Here is a 20,523-nt window from a genome sequence, read left to right as displayed (position 1 = left end):
GTTAAACTGTACAATGTGGTACTTCCACACAGTGGGCAAAGAGCAGCTCCCAGGGCCATAGCTATTGAAGAGCGTGGAAAATGCAGCTAGCCTTGATTGCTCAGGCCAGGCAAGCCTAGGCAGCAGGCCAGGGAGAAGAGGAAAGGTTTGGGAAAATGTTGCCAGTGCCTGGCTTAGAGGCACTCTGCTTTTTTTTTTTTTTTTTTTTCTTTTGCACCAGGACTCATGCCAACACTAAGCCCATGCCAGCGCTGACAACACCCAACTAAAGTTGCAAGATACACAGCGAAAGACACAGAATAAAAGCACGAAACAGTAATGAAGACCCTACAATCCCATCCGTAACAAGTGTCCTTCGCGACCCACTGAAGTCCATGCTATTACGGCTCCAGAATCCTGTTCTGATCAGGATGTAGGATGTGGGCAAAACCTCTGAAAAGAAATCAGGTTGCGTATCTGATTTTTGAAATGCCTATTTCGGTGCAGGCAAAGACTGGCTGCACTGGCTTTCCCTCTGTCCCACGTACTTGGTGTCAGGTGGCAGGGAAGACCTGACGTTACGCCGGTGCTCTGTCAAACTTGGTAAGTCAGCCCACCCACTGATTTTGGGGTCACCTTGATAGAAGTTTGCTTTTTAGAGCACACAGACTGAAAATTTAAGAGATACACAAATCTGCTGCAAAATAAAGAAAATAAAGTTCAGCAACATTTAAAAAAAATGAACTACTGCTATTTTGAAAAAACAAACCCCTTTATCTTATATCGAACAAAATAATTCAGTTTCTAGTACTTTTTACCTTGAAATGTCATGTGCTGGGAAACACTGTAATTATGGTTGATGTTGATTTAAACTAGGCAGATTGAAACAAAACATGGTGGAATCAAGGAGTTTGTATTAGAAGTAGCAGAAATAATTTCACCCCCTTACTGGGATAATAACAGTACCAAAGTAGCCAAAAGTTTTACTTGATTCTAGTCAATGCATAGATCTGACAAACATTCTGCTTCGGATATATTTAATTTGCATTTTACTGAACTGATGGACAGTATTAGAGTTCTTAACACATTCCACTGAAACTCAACCATCCTAATTTCTCTGTATCTTTCAGTCTATTGACGAGGCAAAAGGATGTTCCCAATGACTCCATTCAACATGTTATCTGTTTTAAACATATTTTGACTGAAGCATGTGTCTCATCACTATTTTTGGCAATCTCCTTCTGAGCTGAAGGCTTTGTCTGATATTTCCCATGTGCAGAGACTAGCGCAAAAAGCAATTTCAGTAGGAATCCCAAATTCAAAGTTTCCTTTGGAAATACATTGATTAATTAAGAAATGACAATTAGGTCTCTATTTAGAATTCAGCCCTCTAACACTACCAAATCAACTGCTTGCTCGATTGAGTGAACGAAGCCGTGCACGCTGTTTTCGCAACATCCATTTACAGGACCAAGTCTTGCTGAAACTCTGGGTGATAAGAGGTGACCGCCACTCAGGTATGAACGTATCTCTGCTGTTGCTGTTACGCTGTGACATTATTTGATAGGTGTTTGCCTGAGGACACAGCACAAATCAATTGATGTAGGACCTATACCCACAGTGATTACCTCCACTTCCTATAGATATTCCAATATTAGTATATTTCTCCCCAATTAATGATTTAATTAATAATTTCATTACTAATTTACTGGACGTGCATGCCTCCTTAAAAACAGCATAGTCCATGTCTAGCTTTGATACTGAGTTGCTGGGGGAGAATGCGTTAGCAGCACTACAATGCACAGCTGTCCTGTATCTGTATTTTCTATTTGCCCTAAGCCATAGCATCCTTAGAACTTTCTCTGTATAACGAAGGCGAGTCACAGACACATTGCACCTACCAAGAAAATTAATGCGCTTTTTGTACTGCAACATTTTTAATAATACTGAGCATTAGAAATAATAATACTAATAAAAAAAAAAATCTATTTTCTATGTTGAAATAAACAAATACCAATCAATTAATATAACTGCTTTTGTCCAGGCCAAACTCTGGCTTGCAGAATGATGTTACAAACTCTTACAGCAATTACCAAATTAATATTAGCTTGCATTAGACTATTTATTGTTTAAAAATATTTGCTAATTTGTTAAAATCTACAGTCCATGCAGTATGTCACTTTGGAAAAAGAAACAACAGCTGATTTACATAAGCAAAAACCAGCATGAGACATGGCATGTGTTCCTTGCCTTCCCTAAGTGCTATAGAACATAATTATGGTATTTATAAATGTGAATATAAATAAGGTAGAGATTCTAAAACCATTTAAAAGTGTCTAACAGATCCTTTTTGTTCTAGCATCAGCGGCTAAACGTTTTCCAATACCCTAACACTGCAGAATATTTTAAGTATGTGAGGACTGTGTCCTGCAACCCTTAATCCTGTGATCAAAGCCTACTGAAATTTCTCCCAGGTGTATAAAAGTCTGTCCATTTGGGTCCTAAGCTGGCATTTGCTGTGAAAGGATATCAGACTTTTTTTAATGGCAGAAAGTATCTTGGATTTAGTTCAGTTAGATATTTAACAGTGGGATTTGCCAGACCATCACTGAAGACACTAGCTCATCTTGTCGCTGCTGCTTGGTCTTCTTGTTCACTCTTCTGTGTCCTTGGCCACCAGAAATGACTAATACCGAACTTGCTTTCATTTTCTTGGATCTCTGTCTTTTACTTTTAAATGACATATTTTGATCTTTCAAAAGCTCATAAATGTTACTGTCCTCTGGCCTATGTTCTAGGGAACTTGATCTGTGAGACAAAGTAAGGGATCCAGAAGATGATGACAAGTCACTTTTTTGCGCAATGGATCCTACTGAACCCCCCAGCCAAACTGCAGTGTCATGGGTGTTACTAAGGGAAGAGCCCGGTCTTTCACTGTGCAGAGCGTTCTTTTGGTCGTCGTCTTTAGGTTCTGAGCCAGGAGGCAGGCTGTTCCTCAATTTGTTTCTGTTCTTCTTGTTTATAGATGTAGCTGTTACAAGAAGCTTGACTGGGCCATTGTGTGCATGATACGACACCATTCCTCTTCCTGGAGCCCAAAGAAAAAGACAATTAAAAGAACATTATTAATTTTACCAGAGTGTTCCACCATAATTAGTTCACGAAATTTGCTCAGAAAAGTGTAACTCTTAAAACCCTATTATATGCATCCAGTCTGTATTTCACCGTGTGTGTACACAATTTACAGAAAGAATGTACCAAAAAAACCCCCTATTTATCACAAGTGTTTTAGGACTGTATTAATAAATCAGCTGAAACATGGCATTATGAATTTTAGGTTGACTTACTGCACTCACAACAGCATGAGTACAGAAATGCTGCTAACTTCTTTTTGTGGCATCGACACAAATGTAACACTGGAGTTTTCTCCAGCAATCCACAAACAAAATATCTGGTTTTCAATTAATTTCAATTAATTTCAACACAATTTCCTATTGTACCTCTGTATCTCTCCAGAATAGCATAAGAACATCTGTTTCATTGTAATGGATCCCTCCACACTATACAGCAAGAACTAAAACTCATCCTTCTGAATGGCTGTCTAGTTACGATGGAAGATTCATAAGGAAATGGCTGAACAATTATTATTATTACAATAAAAAAAAAATTTTTTCTTTTTTTAGAAGTAGTTAAACAGTGGAATGTTGATGGTACAAGGAAGATTTACACTGTGCAAATCATTAGAATGTATGAAAAACAAACTGCATACGGCCAAATTCAGAAGCTATAACAGTATGAGTATATGTGCCTTTTACAGAAAAGAAAAAAGAAAAAAAAAAAAAGGCAGCATTCTACAAAATCAGCTACAATATGGAAAAGAGCTAGGCTATCAAGGGAAAAACCCACAACCCTACATATCACTCTGTCCATCCCTAACTCCCTAATGCATTCCAGGTTATGATAAAACATATTCTGCTTTTATAGAAAGTGCAATGATATAAAGATGAATTATCACTATTGGAAGCACTACTGGGAAAATCACAATTTTTCAGTTCCAATTCCAAAAACGGTATCAGAGACTATAAAAATAGATCTCTAAATGTCATGTTGCTAGATCTGTGAAATCTGACAAATCTTGACCCCAAATAAATGCAAGAATATACAGATGACATAAACCACAATAATCAAAACAGAAAATGGAGGAATAAAATGACAGATTTTTTTTTTATTCTGCAACTATGCATTTTCTTGTATTGCTTTTATTTTCACCTAACATAGGTTGCATATTTTTTAAGAAGTATTTATCCTGTGTCATACTGGATTATTGCTGCATGTTTTGCCAAACACAGAGGATTTCGTTTTCATTTTGCAAAGTTACATAAGCTTTTTTTTTTCCTGAAGGAAGTTGCAAACAGCTTGCCTCATAAAATCTGCCAGCTTCCCTCCACAGCACAGAAGCTCGAGCAGAATTCTGAACCCAAAACGTAGCATGGCAAAGCCCCTATTAAACACAATCTTGCTTCCGCTAGTAGCTTAAACATTTGCAAAGTGATACCACAGCATTCATGCATTTGTATTTCAAATGGGGCAATATGAAAGTAACTCAATAAATACATCTCTCCAAAATGCAAAAATCTTGATCATTGTCAAAAAAAAAAAAAAAAAAGAAATATATACTCTCATATTTCCGAGGCTCCTGTTTTGGGGGGAAAGGGCACAAAACCAATTTACTGAATAATCAGCCAGACAACATACTAAATTTTCAGTACCTATGTCTCTAAACCTAATGAATCTGTTTTCCCCAAATCTGGAAGAAAGATTGTTTGCATTCTCTTCTCATCCCCATATATTTGACCATACTCTGACAGGATTAATGCCTATCCTATTCTTATGCCCTAAAGAAAAAGAGTTGTCCTGGCTCAAACAACTGAGAAAAAACTAGACAAGTATCTGGATATACTGTAAAGCTCAGGAACAACAACAAATATCATTTCATCACAAAGCTCCGATATATATCCAAACAATACATATAATTTGGCAGATTCACTTAAACTACTGACAGAAGAGAAATGAAATCTTCAGTATAAAACCATTGTACTTGATTCGTTTGAGAAATTTCACTCACCAGTTACTTTGGGAATCCCCTGCAAGCGTGGCACTGGCAATGCTACTATTATACCCAGGTTTGTTCCAACCAGCAATAAACCGTGGCACACCAGGAGGCTGGTCACAGAAACACGCTGCTGCCCTGTGAAGTTTAGGAAGTGCTCCGTTACTTAAGAGTAATGATCTTCGCCTAGATTAAAGTTAACTTCAGGCAAACACAGTCAGCTGTACCGTCTCATTCAGCAAAGCACTCATCGCAAAGGCAAATACTTTGCTGGATTGTGGTATTAAACTTTACATATTTGACAATTTAAATACTATCAAACTTCTGAAACATTCTGTCCTAAATCTTAAACCACAGTATCTAAAAGTAGACATAGATTATCTTTACAAATATGCTTTTACGAATAGACTATGTTTGTATATTCTCAATAATAAAACTGGAAGGCATTTCACTTCACAATACTCAATAATATATTGCCATAATACACTATACTCAAGACTTAAACCTGTTCATGACTACTTTTTTCTCCTAGTTTTTATTTTGTGAAACTGTATCAGAAGTGCTGTGTCCCCCGGTTGGAATTTGGGTCCCCCCGTACATGAATGGCATTGGCATATTGGCATAAGTCCAATGGAAGGCAACCAAGATGATCAGGAGACCGGAGCACACAGTGTACAAAGAGAGGTTAGAAGTGCTGTCTGCACCTATCTGATAGGAGGGTGCACAGAAGACACTCAGACTCTATTCAGATGTGCACAGTGATAGGGTAAGACACAATGGATCAAATTTGGAACATGGGAAATTTGGATTGTAAGTAGCGAAAAGCTGCTTCATCCTAAGGGTGGTCAAACACTGCAAAGAAGTGTTGTTCAAAGTTGCTCAAAGAAGTTGTGGAATCTCCATCCTGTCCAAAGATATTAAAAATTTGGCTGGACAAGTCCTTGAACAACCAGGTCTAATCAGGCCTGCTTCAAGAAAGATAGACAAGATAGCCTCCAGAGTAATTTCCAATCAAAATTATTCTATGATTCTGTGATTTTCTACAACATATTATTTATGGGATTGCTATTTTTCTAATGAAAACAAAGTACTTTTTGCTTGCAATGCTTACTAAATATGTTTGATTCTGTTTAGATGGATTTTCAAAATGGCCTTGCCAAGTTTCAGAAATGGAAGCTACTGCCTGCCCAAACTTCTGCCATTGCCTAAGTTTATGTGGAGGAGCATTTAAACTCTGCTGGAATCCTCCAGTTTCAAAATGTCCATGTTCTTGGATTTATAATTAACTTTACATGCAAGAGAGCAGTCATTCCCATCTTCATCATAGCTCTCAAGTTGTTAATCACTTCATCAGTAAGTAGGGAATTTGGATTCCATGTCTGATGTAACTTGAATGAACCTGCATGTTCCACACTTTAGAAAAGGACCTTAATTATAGTGTATCATAAATGAATGCATTTTCCATCTCATCCCTTGAAGCTGAGCCGATTTGCATCCAAGAATATATGAATCACTAAAGAGCAGCTTGACTGCAGCCCAAAGCACTCAACTGGAAAGCAGGAGGTGGACCACAGTTCAAGTCTTTCCTCACAGAACTTTACAAAAACAAAGTATTAACCCAGCAATGGTGTGTTGTAAACAGCACACATCGGCTGCAGGCCCAGGTCTAGAATCCCACCTCTGTCTGCCCAAACCCACATTCTAAAATACCCTACAGGCACGATGATTAGGTCACCCTCAGCAGGTGTAACAAGCACAAGTAAGTTGAAGAGGCTCCATCTACTCATGCAGACCTTCAGAGACACCTATGTTGTTTTCCATAAACTGTAGGTGTTTATGCTGGTAGGACTGCATCATCCCTCTTCAGCTAGATAAGCATGGATGGTCTATGCCTATGGATAAATTACAAGTCTTTTGAAGCTTGGAGTTTGCTTTTTTGATGGGTTTTTTTTTTGTATGGTTGGTTTGGTTTTGGTAGGGTTTTTTTTAGTGTGGTTTTTTTTGTTTTGGTTTCTTTTTTTGAGATACTAATGGGAATAATTTAGTTTCCAAAACAAAGCACAAAGGTGCTCCTTCAGCAAAAAAAAAAGTTCAAACAGTGATGCCCGAACACCTCTGTGTACTGGAATTTTCAAAAATCAGTATTTGAATTCTGTGATTTAGAGCTCAGGCTTGGCAAGTCCTCTGCCACAACTCGTGCCACAGCAAGTGCAAGGTAACGGCAGGTTAGCTTAACCTCACTCCATTTCATTTAAAGCTTATTTGACAAAGTAAAAACATAAATACCTAAGTACAATTTTTCAACTTTTAAAATTATCAAAAACTCCAATTGTACTTTTGCCTCTCAAACCCCTTGCAGAAGCAAGATGCTCACATTTTTAAACAACAGATCTTTAATGCTTTTTTAAGCATTTAAAATGTAAAATAATATGCATGATTTCATATTCCAACCCTGAAGCAACTTCTAACCCGTAATTTTTACCAGTGAAAACTGGTATATGCATTACTATTTCCATAGGTGAAAACAGCAAGTTATCAGCCAGCAACTTAGAATCTTAAACACTGAGCACAACCTTAAGCATGAACTATCTATATATAGTGAGGTCAAAAGGAAAACCACTTGCTTTGAAATCTTGGGAAAGCAGGAAACATCTGCATCTGAAAATAAACTCTGAAATAGCAAATAACAATTCAAAAAATGATATATAGATTAAAAAAACCTATTAAAATATTACTTAAAATATTAATGTTACCTGCTAGCCAAGGTTTGAAATCATACTTTTCTTTGTTATTTTGTGACTTTTTATTTTGATATATTTCAAATTCAGAGGAAAAAAACTCGTAAAACCAATTCTCCAGAATGCATTATGCAGTAAGCACAGAAATTAACAAGTTAAGAAGGGAAAATGATAAACATAGATGCCAAAACCAATCAAATACTCTTATCTTTAGATGACAGCTTTTAGATCACACCATCCCAATGCAATGACAGAACTGTTAACACCTGTAAAATAATCTAACCAAGGTCTTGACTTTATGAAGAACTGAAGCCAACAATTAAGCTTATACATGGACAAATGGTTTTATTGCCTATTGCTCTATGTTCACCTTTCTCAGGTCTCAGTTACAACAACCACTGGGGTAAATCCTCATGTGTTCCCACATAGATCTTCTGAAGTCAGCCCTGGGTAGGTGCAAGGGCATACTGGTGCATATGCTCTTACATGACCATGCTACTCTTACTATATTAAAAAAAAGCCCACTGTACAGATCTATTGGGCTAAAATTTTCCTCAATCTTTTTACCGTTTCCCAGCAGTAAAATCATAAAACAACTGCATTTGATGGTCTGGCACTTGGTGGGGTGGCGACAAAAGCAAGCCGTAAGCCTCAAAGTATAGTTTGTTTTCCGCAGAGAGGAAATGATACATTTTTTTCCTTTGCTTTTCTCATCTGTTTCCAGGAAACACAGATGCCATTAAAGGATATATGATATAAACAGAATACAGCAACTTAAGCAGAAATCACCTCTTTGTTAAACAGATAACTGTCATTGTCCATATGAGCAATGAAATTACATGTATCAAGGTCTCAGAAATCTCTTTAAAAGGACAAACTAGTTTAAAGCTGAGAGGAAAAACATGTTTAAGGATGTTCTTGAATAACGAAATATTGAATGTGACTATGAAAAAACAAGTGGACTGTCTACTTATGTACAGTATTTTACTTTTTTTTGGTGCGAGCTGTGATAAAGGCTGGTGAAAACCTACCTTTGTTGACATTTCAATTACAGATCACAAACGCTAAACATAAACTTGCTCTAGAAATGAAGTATATTGCACTAGTGAAGTGTGTATATTTGTCTTCAAATGTTAATAGATATTTTTTTCTGCTGCTCAGTATGCCCTCTGTTCAGCTAACAGAGCTGTGCTTGGACCACTTAAAAGCAATCCAGCTGTACTGTGGTTTACTATATAGTGAAATAAATAGTTACCTGGACTTATAGCAATGATGATGCTCTTCTGCTCAACCATTCTCTTCCTTTCTCATATGGCATTTGTGCTTTTTTGGCATTTTGTTATAGAACACAAGCTTGTTATACATTATTAGGAAGTATTTTTGATGATATATGAAGCAAAGGTACTGCGGACCACTCTGGACTAAATACCTATCCCACGGTTGCCTCTGTGACCTGGGTTTAATTTCCAGTCCTGCATTCCTACACACAAACTTCTCATAACTCCAGAAAGCAAGAGCCCTCCCAGCTGCATTCTTCATAAGTAGACTGCCACAGATTTAAAAAGTTACGTCCAGCAGATAAAAGATTCTGCCAGACACAGTCTGCTTTTTTACATTATTAAACTTTGCCGAATCATAAGGACAATCACCTCCTGTGCCATTTCCCTCACACTTCATTCCTCTGTGATCCTGTCCTGCCCACTCTGCTGCAGGGTTGTCCTCCCCAAAGCAAAGGGGGCACATCCTTTACAACAAGGAGAGAAGGCACCGGTATTTAAAGCCGTCTCCTCCTAAGAACAAATTAGGGAAAATCTAATGCTATGAGAACTGGTTACTAAGGTTATGAGAGCCTTCTACTCCTCTATCTTAATTAGTTACTACAGCTATCCTTTAAATACAGCACTGTAACTCACGGTAACCATTCCTGACAGTGACAGTAAATTTTACTTTTACTTCTGCTGTATAACAAAAAAATAATTTCATTAACTTCATGGAGTGATGTTCCTCTCATTTACATTGCTTTAAACGAACACACAGATGACATCTCCAGGTAGCCTATCGGGCCAATATTATGTATTGTTGTTCCTACTAAAATCTTGGCAAAAGAAGTCCTGCTTCTGTGAAGTTATATCAAGATCTTGCCTTTTTAATCTCTCTTCTTAAGACTCTTGGCAATATTTTACACCAATTTCTTCTCTCTCATTTCAATACAAGTTGAATTTTTACTTCTCTGTTATTTTGCATATTAAGGAACTCCTGCTGGATTTCAGAAAACTAACAGAGCTGTTTCCCTTAAAAGTAGAAGTCCTAAAAATCCTCAGTAAAGGCAAATACATATTTTGTAAATACGCAGCTATTTCACTCCTGTTTCACTTTGTTTTTTTTCTTTTTTTTTTTTCTCAGTATAGACTACACAGAGCTTGATTTATTCTTTGGCTGCTTTTAGTTCCAAAAGGTCCTTACTGCTGCTTTATTATGTAAACCTCCTACTCCTCTGTCTTTTAGACTTTGTTGTTGCAGCATTATTGGGATCATATAAACAGGCCCAAGAGCTGCTGCTAAATAATTGAAATTCATTTCATTTTTAGAATGGATTATCCCTTGGAACATTTGCTGTAATAATGTTCTACTCCTGAAATAAATTTCCATATCCATTCACTGGCGTGCTTTTTGTGAAGTCGCTGAGGGGAAAAAAAAAAGGAACTAAAATGGGTAAGAATGACACCGAGGAGATATAATTAGCTAAAAACTCTTCTACAAAAAAAAGATATGTTACATCAGCAGTTTTATTACCATGGCAATGAACACACAAGCTAAATTTTTGAAGATTTTTATATGCAGAAAATATGTATAAGGGAGGCCCTACTTCCCTTTTTCCCCTGCTATAAACAGCAGAACATATTAAAAGTTAATCTTTTTACAACTGATCTTGATTTCTTTGCATAACTGTGATGAATTCAATCAAATGACCTATTTAAAGGCAGGCCATTTGCTGCTGTTCAGTGTTGGAGCTACAGTCAAACACCACATGTAAAAAACACCCTGTCTAGAACATGATATAAATGGACACAATTTAAAATAGAGCTTTATTGCAAAGCTAATGTCATCTGAAAGAAAACATGATAAGACGACAGAGACTGAAGAAGTGAAACATTTTTGATGCAAGATTTATACCTAACTCTTGTAAGAATATAAATATAATCTCAATGCAGGAAGAACTGGCTTCTGCTAGAAAGGAAGCAATACAGCCGGCACACACATTGCCCATAAAAACTGCAGAAGCAATGTCTATTGCAGTCTATAAACAGGGAGAGACAGAAAGAACGGTTGTCCCCTCATGGACACCTGGTGCTCAGCCATGCCAGCATCACTTTTCTGTCTGTCTCTTCTCCTAGCACTGCCACAGCTCCCACCTGATGTGCTTGCTGATGCTGAGGTCCTAGCCACTCACTTGCAAAACTGATACAGGCCAGTGCAATTGTCTGTGACACTGATGATTTGGGGATGATTGAACAGCTTCTGTCTTAAAACACTTCAAGATCTGTTAAACTTCATCCTAACAACCACAGGTTCCAGCTTTACTTATAAGACTAACCTTTTAATTCAACAAATTAAAGCTCCAATGAGCAAAACACGGAACACACTCCAAAATGGCAGCATGTGAGTGGTTCAGCTGAGTTTACTGGGACTACTGATGTAACTAAAATTAAGCAAGTGGTTTTTTGGTCCAGATCCTAGGCAAATTGACTCCATCATGTACTTTGATACTAAGTTCCAGAAGCAAATGCTAAACTCTGCAAAGCAAACACATTTTCATGGCAGACTGCATTGTCTTACTACTCCACATTCACAAAAAAAAAAGACGACTAAACAGAAGAATCCACCTGCTTATCTATATAATTACATTTATAACCTCTAAGGAGGAGAGCTGCTACTCAACCAGCTCACTGCACACATTGTTCTTCTGGGCAGGTGACAGACTGTGATTTACTAAAGCAAATAATCACGAGACAGTTATCAGATTCAAAGTCCGAGATGGACCTTCTGATTCTGGCCTAATCTACAACACTCTGGAGAACCACGGTGATAAAGACAAAACAAAAATGTTATCATACGATGTGATTCAGCTACCTGGCAACATATTGTGAACAGGTGTGGCAATGTTAATATCCTGGAGGTGTTTCAGTGTCTCAGTGTGGAACAGGCGAAGCGTAGATCCAGATGTGAAGGCAATCCAGATTCCCACTCCAGCAACAGCCATGTGAGAGATTACCATCCCTTCCTCTTGATGGGCTTCAAAATGGCTCTGTAAGAAAAACAAGGACTCTGTGGGGAGATGCAACTGAACAATGTCATTCAACCTTCCTCATCAGCTCTTCAGTGTAGACACTGTATCTTTGTCCTCCGTGTCAAGGACAAAGCTAGCTTCCTAGGATATGTTTTGTCTGCTGCATATGATGTGTTAATTTTCCTGTTACATTTTTGAAAATACATCATCATTACTATGGAAGGATTCTCAGCACTTGAGCCAAAGTTCTACCTAATGATAGAGTAACTTCACAGTAACTTAGATATTGTATTTACTAAAAATATTGCACAGGAGGGTTTAGCAAGCCCATAACAGCTCAGACTTAAAAGGATTTTGTATTTCTTTATTGATACTCCTTCGGGAAAACTACTACGGATGAGGTTCCTGGGAGTGGGCAGATTTTTTCCTAATATGTTACTTTTATCTACAGCGGAACTTCTCTTTAAACAATAAAAAAATATTTTTCTTCTATTCTGTTAGGGGGTCTTTTCAGAACAAGGATAATAGAATCAATGAAAAAGTCATCTTTAGAAAGTAGAGTGTTTAGGAATATAAATATACAATTATTTGCTCAACTACGTACATAACAATGTGAGCCTTAATACTGTGGCTTGCTTTCTAACTCATAGACACTCCTGAATTTCACAAGTATTAGCTATTTTGTTTTCCTGTCCTTCAAAATATCGATGCTTCTCATCAGAAAGGCCAAAATCCTCCTTCTGAAGTTAGGTAATACAAGACTTTGAGGATAGACCTTTTTTCTTGACCTAGTGCCTTCACAGTTACAACTTCTGCATGGCTCCAGGAAGGGTGAAAGCTCTCTACATGCCTCTGTTAACGTGCAAGATAAAGCTGTAGTAAAGTTCTTTAATCATTAACAAGAAGTAGGGATATTTTTTTTCCAGTTCTGTCTTGTAAGTAAACTGCCTCTGAAGTTAAACACAGCCTTTTAATGTTGTGCCAGCTATTATCAAATACAGAGAGCCATTCTGATAAACATAAAACCTCCTTGGCTAAATAAATGACAAACTGTTCCTTGGATACAAATCTCCCTCTGAGGGATATGGAAGTAAGTATCTGCTCTAATATTCACACTATTCACAATATTATATACTCTTAATTATATTTGCAGGTAAAATGGAAAAGTACCCCCTTCCTCCTTAAATTTTCCATGCATTACAATTAAGAGTTACATTTTGGTCATTTTGCATCAAAATCTAAATTACCTGTTTCTCAGGATAAGCTCTTAGCCTAAGACAGTTATGTTTTGAATATATTAGGGTTATAGATATATTGTTCAAATTCTCCACCTAAATTCAACAAACAGGCTAAGATCAGAGATAAAGAATAGAAGTTTAAGCTTTCATAAAGTGTAACTTCCGATACTATACTTAGTAGGCACTTAATTGGCTGTTTAAAAATAAGGGGAATGATTTTTTTTTCTTTTCGTTTGTTAGCACTATTCTTCAAATGTTCAGTTTTTAGTAAATGAACAGAGAAGTTTCTCTTCAGCTATTAGGCAGTGGTTCAGTTTTTGAGTGTTACTGTATTACCTTTTGACTCTTTGAATAACAACACTGCAGAATGCAAGGTAAGCACCTCTGGCAGGCACATTTATATTCACAGTTTTCCTCGAGTAACCTCCCCATTCATTCTTTACCAAATGATATACACAATTTGAAAATAATGCAATTTATTCAACAGAAGAATTCATCCATGAACAACATCTTTCAAAGCCAGAAACAGCTCTTATGACTAAATTTCCTGATATTCTCATCATGCGTGTTTCATTGCAAAAAGGATTTTAAAATCGTAGCTTCTGTTTACAGACTTATACATCCCTACACTGATGACCAACTGACTTTTGAAAACTTCTCAGGGACAGATTCAAGGCTGCTGAAGTGAACTTGACCAGCAACTTGCACTGTTTGAAATCAGAAGAAAAATGAAGCAGATAGTAAGAAATAAATTTTCTCTGGAGTGGTCTGACCGCAGCTGACAGTTCTGTTGGTGCCACTGTAAACAACTTGCACATGCATTTTTGTCATATTCCATTTTTACCAGCCAACTCATTATACTCCCACTTAGTCTGTCCCGCTGTTCGTACAGCTGTCTGCTGAAACACGTAAACACATTTAAAGTAAAACTGTAATACTGTCAACGCCTCAAGAAGCATGTAAAAAGAACTATTCTTTTCATTCAAAGGGTCTTCTAACATGGAGCAGGAACATACCCCAAGCCTGCACGTTCTTTCACAAATGCTTAAGTTTTTGTACAGAGGATAGCTTTGACATCTGTTTCAATTACATGTCTATCTGAAAACCAATAGCTGGCCTTTTTCTTCAAATTTTTTTTTTCCCCTCATAACAAGAAATACAGATACAAAGGGTCAAAAATGTCCTACTCCCTTTGTTATCAAAAAAAAAAATGGAACTTCATTTTACTCTTCTCTTTTAGTTTTCATACCTACATTCCTCTCTATTCAGAGCCCAGCTTTTTTCCCCTCAGGCTCTCTCGTTCAAACTCTATAGCAACACGAGAGCTGCAGAAGACATTCTTGATGCCGCAGCCTGCCTGCCCAGCCGCGCAGCCCGACATAGCTCACCATTGTTTCAGCGGCGCGGGTCATAGTTGGAGTCTTTCTTTTGAGGGGGTGCTCACTTGCACCAAACAGCTGCGCCAAGAACCGAACCATGATTTCTCAAGCTTCATGAGAGATGCATAATGGGTATCATTGTCCACAAGGTAAAACAAATGACTTTTCCTACTTTAAAGAAGTTACAGTACTCGGGCAACATACACTCATGGATAGGGATTTTGTTTATTCAGCTGAACATTTCAGAGTAATTTGTGTATAATTAGCCAAGTTTTAAACACAAGACAAAACAAACCAGGATGGAATGCCATTCAACTGGTGACTTTATTTGGTTAAATACTCTGGCATTTTTTGCTGTTTTTAAACAAATGCATGCTGCCTTTGCAGAGCATAAGGGTCTACAAGCACAGAAGACCACTATGGGATCAAGGTCTATACCCAACGCTAATACAATTGTCAGATCTAGGGTCAAGACTAAGGACAAATTTCTTCTTCACGGAAAGAGTATCAGAGTATGTAATTAATATATAGTAGCAACTGATGTGTTTCTCACATGTCCCTTGCCAAGGATCTTGTGGCATTGTGCCAGTTTGGGGCACTGTACCAATAAAAGACATTTCCTAAAACATTCTATTACAGTAACATATCATTAAAACAAGTGAATTGAGAGCCTTATCCATATCAGAAGGGAAAAAAAACCAGGAAAAGTGAGTAACATCCAAACCCAATCTGTAGGATGCCAAACCTGCTCATTTACTAATAGTTATTAAAAAAAAGCTTAAGTAAGAATCTTAGAAAAGCAAGGACGCATGGAATGAGATTGTTTTCAAAGATAATGTTACTTTGCACTTAGCAAACGCGCAGACAGTTGAATATGAGGTACCTATGAAGCAGGGAATGCCTTACAAGGACAAAGTTTACAAAAAGGTCTTGAATATGCTCATGGGCTTGCACAAATATGGCCTTAAAAACTAGTCAGGTGCCTTTATAGATAACGTATATGACACAGAGCATATAATATGTATGTATCATAGTAGAAAGCAATGAACAAACAAGCAGCTGTAATTTGAAGTATATGGAGATATAAAGGAGTTCAGAAAAGAAGGAAGAATAACAGTTGAGCCCTGTGCAACACCTGGATTCCTGTTGATAGAGCAAATATGAATATTATGCAAAAAATCTTGAGTGAAATCATTACTACTAACTCTCAACAAGACAGGGCATAGAGGAAGAACAAACATTTCCTTGCTGCTGTTTCCCTTCATACAGCAAAGCTGCTGCCTTGCAGAGTAAGGAAGAGGTAGCTCAGATGTATTCAGCTGCTGATATTGTTAAAAATATTCCCTATAGACAGAGTCTAAATTGCCTCATGTATAATATAATATAGAAACAATATTGCCAATGAACATGGTATGTACATCATAGCAGATCACCTTTGGAAATATAAACCCAGGAAGTTATCAAAACAAGCCAGGTAACTGAGCAGGTAGCAATAGCAAAAACATTAGTGAGCTGTTTAGTCTGGTGAGATGATGAAAACAAGATCAGTACTTGTGTATGCCATAGGACCAGTAAAGAGGCAACAGAAAACCATCATTTGTTCACAATTCTATGAGGAAGATGACATGCTATGGTATGGATATTTGTGTGGAATAAAAAAGACGACCCTCAGCCAGTCACACAAAAAATCATCACGTTCTTGAATAAAATTATCTGTGTTGAGAAAACATTATTCAACCTATACGCACCATTTCCAGTGCACCATTTCTTATATGTTGTTTGCTGCAGCATTCATTACCTGTATATTAATTATAGCTATAAAAGTCAGTGGATCTATAATAATCTGAGCTCTGAATACAATGGACGGGTTAGTTTACAAAGCACTCTGGAAATGAAAAGAAACCTCCTGTGATGCTTTTGTAGGAAAACTTGTAGTAACAGATGAAAAATGAAACTACCATGTCTGAGAGATATTGATAGAATATTTATTATTTTCTCTCTCTGAACTTCTGTTTTCAATACTGCAATCCATTATGCTATACTGTATTTTGATAGAATAAGCTTTATACATTCTTTAATCCTCAAAGTTTGTGTAACTCTGGTTTTGTTCTCCTGTGCCAAAACAGCACAGCATAGCCTGAACTGCAGCCATACCATCTGATCTAGGAAGAGCTTTGTGACAGGATTAAGCCAGAATTGCCAAACTTATTTATAGAGACCTGGCTGTATGCAACCAACCTCACACGGGAACAATCTGGCTGCGATCTCTTACCGTTGCTATGTATTTCTTGGTGAGAATCGGAGAGATTCATCATCAAAGTCTGTAGGACGGTAACCAGGTGTCCCAGAGGCTACCCTGCCCCCACAATGAAGCTAACAAAAGTCCATTTCAAGCACCTATCCAAATCACTCTTCCAAAATCTTTCCCTCATCATACCATTCAAACTATCAACAAAACAAGCCTTAAAGAAAAACAAAGTAGGAAAATATATGATCCCAGCATCTACTTGGACGAAACATGTCTCCCAGAAAGCACAGATAAAGACAGGGGAAATTAGGACGTTAGCTATTTCCCTGCAAACCCATGACAATGACTCACAGAATCAATTGTACCAAATAGACGATTGTTGGGAGAAAACACGATCATCAATGAAACAAAAAAGCAGCAACAAAGCACACAAAGAAGGAGGCTGTGAGCTCATCACAACTCCTGTTTGAAAGAACTTCATGGCTGTAAACATCATGCAACTCAGTGTAACTGTATTGTAGGTTGAAGGAGAGGCTTAATTCCTAATGTTTCATCAACTCTAAACTTTAGACCACTAAGACATTCTTTTGGTGGAGACTGCAATTTTGACAGAAATGAGGGCTTAACGCTTTCTGGAAAATGTGGTCACAAATATGAGCTTGAATCCTTAACACTCTTCTTTCCTTCCAGAAAAGCTGACTTTTGTATGATTGTTCATTGGAAAATGTCCTTACGCAAAGCAAATTTTTGTAGGCCACTGAGAAGCAAAACGCTGAAGAAATATATTATGAAATCATCACAAAGTACAAGTAACATCTAACTACGTAGAGGCAGTCTCTTAATTAAACCTTCTTTTGGAATTAACAGGCAATTCCTATAGGCACCCACTTCTTTGCTGCCTTTCTTCAGATCTCATTTTTAAGCAAACCTCTTGCCCCAAATACTCTACAAGTCCCAAGCACCTTATGGAAACCTGGAGGAAAACAGAAGCAAACCTAGGTCTAATGAGACATGAGCAGAGAACATCACGGCAGAATTTCAAACTGCGGGGAGTGGGATTTAAGAAAACTGAAACCATATTTCATGAAAAGCTTCCTGAATCGTGACGCTTCTTAAACAGATTTTAATGTTTAAAATTTCACCACTTATAACCTGTAGCGTAGTATGTGAGAAATGCTTTTAAGAGTGTTTACCTCTATGGAATGTGTCACAGTGTTAATTATAAAAATTTGTCCACCACATGCAGCCCAAATGGTCTCCTCCATCACAAGCAGACTTCTAACAGGCAGAACCCCCAGTTTAACTATCTTCTGAGGTTCCGAGTTCCACATCCCATCTTCAATAAAAAAGAAGAAGAAAGGTTATACACAACAAAATGGTAATCTTTGTTTTAAAACCGTTTTGAAAATACTATCTCTCAAGCCTACTACTCGAATCTCTGCAAGTTGCCAGTTCAGGCTACACTGTGATTTACGTATGTTTAATTTGAGCTTCCAGGGTAAATTTGTAAGGGTAATACAACAGTAAGGGGAAAAATCAAAACCAAACACTCATGTATTTGTTAATTGAACAAATTTTATCTGGATTAATTGATAAACAAAGAATCCCACATTGCTGTTCTGATACAACTGCTCTCCTTTCCAGGGGAAATACAGTCAGACAGCCACAGCCGATATAATTTTCTCCAACTCAGAAGGAGCTCACAACCAACCTATTTCAAGATGAATCAACTTCCAACTAGGACAGAATCATCTTTCATGTGAAAAGTAGTCAGCAAGATTTTTACTGTAGGTTCTAATGAGCTCAGATGACTCTCTAAGAGCACGTTCATGGAATGGACTTCCTGCTACTACATGCTTCATTTAAGACGGAAATTTTTTTTCAAAAGAAATTAAAACTTAATTTTGTGCCATATCTTCACTTTTCCTATTTTTTTCCCCAACTATAATCCACAGTGTTTTTCTGTGGATGCATTTAACAGATTCAAATTACATTGTGCATGTGTATGTGGCACAATCAATTATTCAGAGACCTGCTGATAAAAACTGCATGCTGCCACTTACCACTCTGATCACTCTCACTTGCCATCTCTTTGAAACAAGGATTAGCAGATTATTTCTCTCCAAATTTAAGAGCTAGCAACATGGGATTCTTGAAATAGCTGTAGCTGTGTTTTTTATACATACAATTTGACATACTAAATATGTCAATAATTTTAATACTCTTATATTAGTTTATTTCTATTGTAAGCACTCATTGAACGTAAAGTCTCAAAGACCACCTTTCTATCCATTATGCTTTAGTAATAATATCAAAATCTGTTAAAGTATCTGTCTTTACATTGAGATAAAATATGTCAAAAAGGCCCCATTTCCTCACTTTAAAACCTTCTTCCTGCATAACCTGCAGAAAAGTTGTCTACTTTACTGACACGGATTTCAACTCAGTAACCACTTAAATTTTGATTGATGACCAAGGTAAACACATCTTTAGGCAAGCACTTAAGTACAACTTTTCTTCTTTTTCCCCCGATAACAAGTGCATCTTTTATTATCTGCTTAGGTAAAGGAGTACAAAATTTCCTGCTTCACAATAACAGCAGCAACAACAATAATGAGAAGCCTCAGCTCTGGAGTACTTCTCACTGCTTCTGCCATCTGCATGATACAACTTTCGCTGAGTCATTCTCAGGATGTGGCTCTCTTCCGAAAGCATCTTTGTAAAAATGACATTTAGTTTCAGGCCGTCAAAATAAATTTCATTATTTTAGTTTGCAAGTGAGAAGAGTGTTTCCAGTTATTAGTCTGCAAACTGTCGTAGCGATGTCAAAGTCACTCTGTGTTCTTTGTGACTCATATGTACCATCAGTAATAAAGAAACTTCTGGAAAAGTTTTCATTTGCTGGCAACCACATTATCCTTAAATTGAATTCCTAAATGGAGGCTGCCTATACCCTATGAATGCTTTAACCACTGTAGGCAGTTCAGTGCAAAGCCTTCAGAGAGCGGCGCATCTGAGACAGACAGGGGAAAAAAAGGGTGGGGGGAGACTCTCTAGTCTAGTAATTAGGGCAGTATTTAAACGATGGGTCAGCTGTGTTCTGGTCCCTGCCTCAGTGAATGCTTAATTAATTATACAAAGTGGAATGGCACCAGGAGGAGAAATTAAGCACTGTGCATCTCTCCTCTTATTTGTGGCAGCCAGGGAAATCTCTTGAGAGATGGAAGCACGGGTACAAATCCTCTCAAGCAAGGCAAGGGATTAAGCGTCATAATCCGACATACTTCTGTGAATGCTTTAACCATAGGCTGCTGGCTAAAAGCAAGATCACGACTTCATTTTGCTGACCAAGAATTTTATTGCCCATCGCCAAAATTACTTGGCAAGTCTGTGTCTAGTTCACAAATTGTTTCAAGACTATCAAAATCACACTTCTAAGAAAACATAATACTCTCTCTGCAGATCTCAGCAGACCCTATTCAATACCTGCCTGCACAGACTTCAATGTTTGACGTTGGCTATTTCATGTTATCCGTCTGATCC

At 37.5% G+C, this 20,523-nt stretch overlaps 1 protein-coding gene across 1 annotated transcript in view; it reads right to left on the bottom strand.

The window, feature by feature from the left end:
- Positions 1 to 2,552: 2,552 nt before the first annotated feature.
- ARHGEF10 (Rho guanine nucleotide exchange factor (GEF) 10) overlaps positions 2,553 to 20,523 on the bottom strand; it is a gene marked incomplete at its 5' end in the record, with an annotated part of 72,943 nt that continues 54,972 nt past the window's right edge. The window contains 4 exons of the mRNA XM_009587836.1: positions 2,553 to 3,067; positions 5,105 to 5,227; positions 11,959 to 12,133; positions 18,174 to 18,316. Of these exons, the coding sequence (XP_009586131.1) occupies positions 2,553 to 3,067; positions 5,105 to 5,227; positions 11,959 to 12,133; positions 18,174 to 18,316 (956 nt within the window). The remainder of the gene's footprint in view (positions 3,068 to 5,104; positions 5,228 to 11,958; positions 12,134 to 18,173; positions 18,317 to 20,523) is intronic.

This window comes from Fulmarus glacialis, unplaced genomic scaffold (genome assembly GCF_000690835.1).
Source record: "Fulmarus glacialis isolate BGI_N327 unplaced genomic scaffold, ASM69083v1 scaffold8691, whole genome shotgun sequence".
NCBI lineage: Eukaryota > Metazoa > Chordata > Aves > Procellariiformes > Procellariidae > Fulmarus > Fulmarus glacialis.
This window is presented reverse-complemented; position numbering and strand designations above follow the sequence as displayed.